Source organism: Vitis riparia, chromosome 14 (assembly GCF_004353265.1).
Source record: "Vitis riparia cultivar Riparia Gloire de Montpellier isolate 1030 chromosome 14, EGFV_Vit.rip_1.0, whole genome shotgun sequence".
In the NCBI taxonomy this organism is placed as follows: domain Eukaryota; kingdom Viridiplantae; phylum Streptophyta; class Magnoliopsida; order Vitales; family Vitaceae; genus Vitis; species Vitis riparia.
This window is the reverse complement of record NC_048444.1, coordinates 28,849,982-28,856,365: the sequence shown is the minus strand read 5'-3', so window position 1 is coordinate 28,856,365 and position 6,384 is coordinate 28,849,982. Positions and strand designations below refer to the sequence as shown.

At 37.5% G+C, this 6,384-nt stretch overlaps 1 protein-coding gene across 1 annotated transcript; it reads right to left on the bottom strand.

The window, feature by feature from the left end:
- Nucleotides 1-968: 968 nt before the first annotated feature.
- Nucleotides 969-2,186, bottom strand: LOC117929515 (nicotianamine synthase). Its single transcript, XM_034849820.1, has one exon. The coding sequence runs from the start codon at nucleotides 2,076-2,078 to the stop codon at nucleotides 1,152-1,154; it is 927 nt and encodes a 308-aa protein (XP_034705711.1). The 5' UTR covers nucleotides 2,079-2,186; the 3' UTR covers nucleotides 969-1,151.
- Between the last annotated feature and the right edge of the window lie 4,198 nt (nucleotides 2,187-6,384).

Here is a 6,384-nt window from a genome sequence, read left to right as displayed (position 1 = left end):
CATTGTACCAAGTGTAGCTTGACCATCTACCTTCTTCAATATCAGAAGTAACATATTAAGTAGCAGAAGTAATAAATAACAAACGGTGAAGGTGCGCCGTGTCATTCATACTGTGGTCCGTATTAGCAAATGACAGAGTTCAACAAATGGGGGCTAAAAAATTTGTGTTTGATTTCAAGTATTTGATTGTGTTCTTAAACTGTTTGCTTGTGTTGCTAAGTTGCAATCCAACCAATTGATCTGAATTTATCACAAATGCTATAGGATGAGATTACTGTATATAGGATTATTGGCTCAGCCAAAACCCTTGGATCAACCTGTGCTACATGACTAATCCAAATTGCAATTATTCGCAATGACAGACAAAGCTGCAGAACCCAACAAAAGACAGGCCTACCTTGGTTGCACTTTTTTTTCCTTTGCTTATCCTCACTTTATATAACCAACAAAAACGCTAAGATCAATACTTGGATAGAATGCAACAACAATCAGGCTTGCGCTTATCTGGCTAACTTTTTCTCAACTCTCCCTGATATTCCAAAGATAAGTTTGGACCATAGTGTATGCATAAGAAAGAATAAGAGGAGGAAGAGGAGGAGGAGGAGAAGAGGCAAAAGAAGATAGAAAGCATTACATAAGCTAAAGTAACCTACTTGGAGATTTGTCACCATAGCTATACAGTTTGAATGATAGATTGGTTTTTATTGTTTAACCGCCTGACCAGTCCATAGGACTCGTGCAAGGCAAATAGTTCCATTTATAGTAAATTTGTTGTTAAAGCGATGTGAGCTGATCTGTAGAAGTCTGCAAGCCCTGATCATGTGAAGAGAAGTATGGAGATGGATCATGGATAACAAGAACATAGCATGAATGATTAGGAATCAGTTGAAGGATGTGATTGCATGCGTAGATAGATCGATGTATATAGTTCATAGCTCAATGATACAAAGAAAAACTAGAGAAAAAAATCTGAAGAACACTTGAACTAGGTCGTTTTATTGATTGAAACTTAAGATGCGAGGGTACAAAAGCATAAACATGATTCAAGTAGATCGGAGTTAGACATGCATAAAAGCATCAAAAACAAATTAAAGGATCCAGTCTCTATGTGGGGGATCATAGATAGAAATCATGGAGGGGATTCATGAGAGTTACTCCTCGATCGTCAATTCCTCTAGGGGATTGAAGACTTGGATCTCAGAACATTTGCTAGGCAGTATCATGGGGCCAAGCCCTTGATCAAGTGAGTGTACATGCATTGGAAATTTACGCGCGACAACAACTGAATTTATGACCTCATCTGTTGGATGGAAGATGGAAAGAACCTCAAATCCTCGAAGATCACAAGGATCAATGACTGGATAGAGAAAAGCCCGAGCACCATGAGCACTCCTCAGCATCAAAAGCGCTCCTGGAGCCATGTGCTTAGCCAAATGATCCATCACCTGGATCTTCTCCTCCTTGTCCATACCAACCAAAGCTGCCAAGTAAACGACATCATACTCTTTCAACTCATTTGTCACATTCATTATATCAGTAGTATGGAAGAGCATACGCTTGGAGAAGTCAGGATCGGATGCAACTAAGTGAGCAGCCATTGAATTGGCCGCTGGGTCAATGTCATAGTTGTGGAAGGTGGTTGTAGTGAGGTGATATGAGGCCAAGACGATCGAAGTGAGGGGCAGGGGCCCTGAGCCCACAAAGGCGATTTTGCTAGGGACATGGGTGCAGTTTTGACTAAGAAGGGTGAACTCAAGGAGGCTGAGCTTAAGGTAGTTTGAATAGTAAGGAAAAAGATTGAGATGGTCAAGGGGGTTCTCATATGATCCTAAGATGGTAGAGAAATGACCCTCCAAGAGCCCTTCAGCTTCCCCACAGAGCCTAATGAGCTTAGACCGCATTTCTTGCACCCTTTTGCACAGCTTGGTTACATCAATGGGGCTCGGTGGCATGCACGTGCGGACTAGTTGGGTGAACAGCATGTTGACATCTTTGGATGGTTTCAGACTCTCAAGCCTCGAGATTTTCTCATACATCTCACAGACCTTTTCTACCAAAAGCTCATCCTGACAGCCCATGTCGACACTATGAGGTTAGGGGAAGTCTCTCCAAAGAAAAAAAAAACACACACACCTACAAGCCCCCTTCCAAAGACAGTATTGAAATCACACTCTCCTCAAAAGTTCCACACAATCTCCAGCTCTCGATGAGGGTCCTTATTTATCGACACTCTGGTGGGGACCACACACAGAAAGCAAGAGGGCTGCTTCTTGTACCATTATTCATTAGGACCTTAGTTTTTAATTGGGGAATTCAGTGAATTTCTTTTATCTTTTTCCTTCTTTTCCCCCAAGACAGCCTGAGCTTCTTGAAATTGTATCTGGGGTGAATTCAGACTTCTCTTTTAACTATTCACCTCAGTCCTTACTATGACTCAATTCCTTATCCCAACTTTGCTCTTCAAATTTTACATCAACTCGGTTTTTAGGGGCAAGCTCTCAATCTATGTTTGTCCAACTGACTTCTTGTGGATTACAAAAACTCATGAACCCTCACCTTCCTCCCTTGCCAACTAAAGAAAAAAAAAACTGAGTTCTATTAAATCTTCTACTTGCTGCAATAGTGAAGAACTAGGCTAGTGGACCCCCACAAAATACATAGTTTTTCTTGGTAATTGGGATCAAACCCCAGGATCACAAGGCCGAGGCATTTAAATTTCATGCAGTCACAAGGCCTCAGGTTCAACCCCATCTATTGTTTGTATTGATTCCAGAGAAACAAAAGTAGTTATTGCAGGTTGCAGCCCCATGAGGTGTAACAATCTGAAACTACATATGAACGGACAGTGCTACTTCTATACATCTTTCCTTGCAGGTCCCCTTTTTTTGTTTGTTAAACCAGATTATTCAAATGTTGTTAACACAAAGGGCTAGTGTACTGAAGTGGATTATTGTTCTGTATATTAAATTCAATTGAATTCCCCTTAATATGGTTTCAGCACAATTCTGCAGGTGGTTTTGAGCTCCAATGTCTGGGATTATGCTTCTCATTTGAATGACAGTGGTATATATGCTAGCTCCACTGCGATCTATGTGCTCTGTCTCAGTATCTTTGTGATTTCTCGGTCTCAAGTTTCAACTTAACATGCGATGGAATGCAAGCATTGGTAACTAAGAAGGTATGTTTCTTGTTTTCAACTTCAGGATATACTATTTCATGAAATTAGAAAAACAAAGAGGAGACAGAGACAGACAGATTCTTTCACTTCATATGCTTTCACACTTTTGTAATTGATATGATAGTAGCTTTATGAGATTATATAGATGTGAGAAACAACATCATGCATCAAATAAAACCCGAAAAAGATAGGTAGAAGCAGTCAAATCCCAATAAAAGATGGTTGCTCAGATAAGATTCCATTACTTCTTATGCTTTCACACACCCTACTAATTCTTACAGTGCAAATTTTGTTTGATTACAAGTAGGAACCAACAAACATACATTAGTTTATTCTCCTAAGACCGGTAAATCATTTACTTGAGAATTCTTAAGTCGGTAGTATCACTCATTTCACACTAGCTTGCCAATTTTATATGAACCCCACTTGTCTTATCCTGTTGTTTGATTTGTTAGGAGTGGGGTTCACACAAGTGATTTGATACATTAGCCTATTTTCTCAAGAAAGATTAGATAAATTTTTTTAAGAGTTGGCCATAGAATTAACTCTATGTTGAAATTTTTCATGCCTATTGGAGATTCTTTTAAGACTATTATAATGTAATTGCATGCCTTATGCTTTTGCCTTTTCACCACTACACCGTTCTTTTTGTTTCATTCACTATTGGATGATTCATATCTCAACCTTCAACATGGAGAAAGAGTTGAAGAATTGTTCTTGTCTATCCTTTTAGTGTGGATTTGACTTTGAATGAATAATGTTCTTTGCTGTGTCTCTAAGCATTTCTGTTTCAAAATTATCTGCCCCCAACTCAATGGAAATATGTATGATTCTTGATTGCCATATTTGTCTATTCCTTCGGTCCTTTAGGAAGGCCCTGTCCTTTGATCCATAGGTCAGTTCATGCATAGTTGAGGGTTAGCGTGGCCCAATGTAGATCATTCATCAAATTTCAGTTTTTTTTGTGTTATTCCTGTTATAGCCTGACCAAACAATATTCAGAAAACCTAGTTTGGCCTATACAAATCCCAGAAATGGCTCAAGAAAATTTATTTTCCGCTGCATAAGTTGTTCCATGATGCTCCAAAACAAAGGAAAAGAAGACTACCTTTGCTCTTTTTCTCTATGGCTAGTAGTTTTCAGGAAAATAAATGGCCTACACACCCCCATTTTCATTTTCTCAATGTTGCACATTGTCTCAACATGAATTATGTAGCACCCATTATCATCATAATGAGAGCCCCCTTATCCAAACACATGGTGATACTCCTTTCCCTGATCCAATTTTCCTCAGAAACAAACAAGAAACATTAGTAAACTAAGAGAGGATCGATGTAGAGAAAGGCCTCAAAACTTTTGTTTCTCAATTAAAAAAATGTCAAGAAGAGTGTTCAATGCTGTTAGGATTATAGCACTTAGTAGTTTTTTTTGAGAAGGTTGTCAATTTGAACCATATTGCTTGTTTGTTTTCTAGTTATTGGGCCCACATAGAAATTCAAACAAGATTGTCGATGACACAAGATGTTATCGACACATCATTACCTAGGAACTTCAATTTTTAGACCAAATTGGTAACTCAACAAATGCATTATGCCTATCTATTAGACAGGATGTGTGAGGTTCTTAGTCCATATCAACTTGGTATATATTGTCCACCGATCATTGCTTAATGAAATCTTAGGTCATATTGATAACTTAACAAATGCATTATATCTGTTAGTGTCATACATCAAGTAACCATCATCATTATAATGGTGAAGAACAGTGCAGTGTCAAAACCCTCCATGATTCACATCTTTAGCAAGGCAACAAAAATGATTATTTGTTTTGTTTTGTGGGTCACGAAATTGCCTTTGATTCATGGGCTCCATCTGCATAGTGTGATGTTGGACTTCCCTTTGTAGATGCCCAAAGGACCCCACATAGTGTTTTAGGCTTTTAGCACTCGGGTGTTTGTTTTTTCTTACATATCTACACATAAAATATTTATCTTCATTGCCCACAGTAAAGGTGCCCCTATGTATTTTGGATGGCCACTCATTGAAAGCCTATTATGTTGACATCTCATGTCATGAACTCTCTCATTCTCTCTCTCTCTCTCTCTCTCTCCCTCCCTCTCTCTCTTTTCCTAATTCAAACACTAGTGCATGCTCTTTATGTTCTATTTTTTAATTTTCTTCTCTACTTTCTTTTTGCCTTTGTCCCCTTTCAACTTCAATGGTGCAAACTGCAAACAAGAGATAATCAATATCTTTTCTCTTAGTGCTGCCTGTCTATTGGATGCTTTGCAGCTTTGGAGATTTCTCCCTTGTTATGACCTCTATTTTTTAACCCATGAATAGATTCTGAGTCTTGGTGCTTGAGGGTTGTATCAATTTCATATGTAATTGACTCTAGGTGTGACAAGTGGGAGAAGATGAATGGTTTCTTGAGAAATTGGATGGTTTTTTTAACACTTTGGCCAGTTTGTTTGCAACACATGTTAGGGGTTTAAAGTTAAAAAGAAAGGCATAGAATTTCAATGATACCACCATAGGGGTATGCTAAATGTGTATTTCAAAATGGAACCCACTAGGAGAAGTCTCCTCCTAAGATGTAGACATTAGGGCTTAGGACACATTTCAATTTGTCATCATACATTGAATATTACCACAATATAAGGTTACCTTGCTCTATGATTTCTTTTTTATTTTTTATTTTTTGTCTTTCTTTTCCTTTTAGCCAATTTGGCCACTTTCACCCTCAAATGAAGGTCCAAATGCGACTACTCGACACTGCGATGGAGACACCTTTTCATTATTTTATTCCCTTCTATTAAAATGGGTTCCAACAAATTTCATTTTCTCATATTTTATGATAAAACATAAATAAATAATTTTAAAAATACTTTATTATTATTATTTTTTTCATATGACAAAGTAAATTCGAAGATAGGTCTTCAAGCTTAATGGAATCCACGATAGTGGAAACTGGGTCTCTCATTCGTATGTTCTTATACTATTTAAATATATAGAACGAGAAAAAAAATGAGAATTCTCATTAATTAGTAGATAACACTATTGAATATCCTTTATTTTAATTCTTTTATCTTATCTCTTCTTTTCTCAATTATTCTTGTCTATGACTTTCTTCTCATCAATTTTCTTCCTTAATATTTTGCATTGACTCGAACCTTCAAATATTCTTCAAAGTATAATAAAACCTAA

Coding starts and splice junctions, on each gene's coding strand:
- LOC117929515 (XM_034849820.1), bottom strand. CDS start 2,078: ATGGGCTGTCAGGATGAGCTTTTGGTAGAAAAGGTCTGTGAGATGTAT.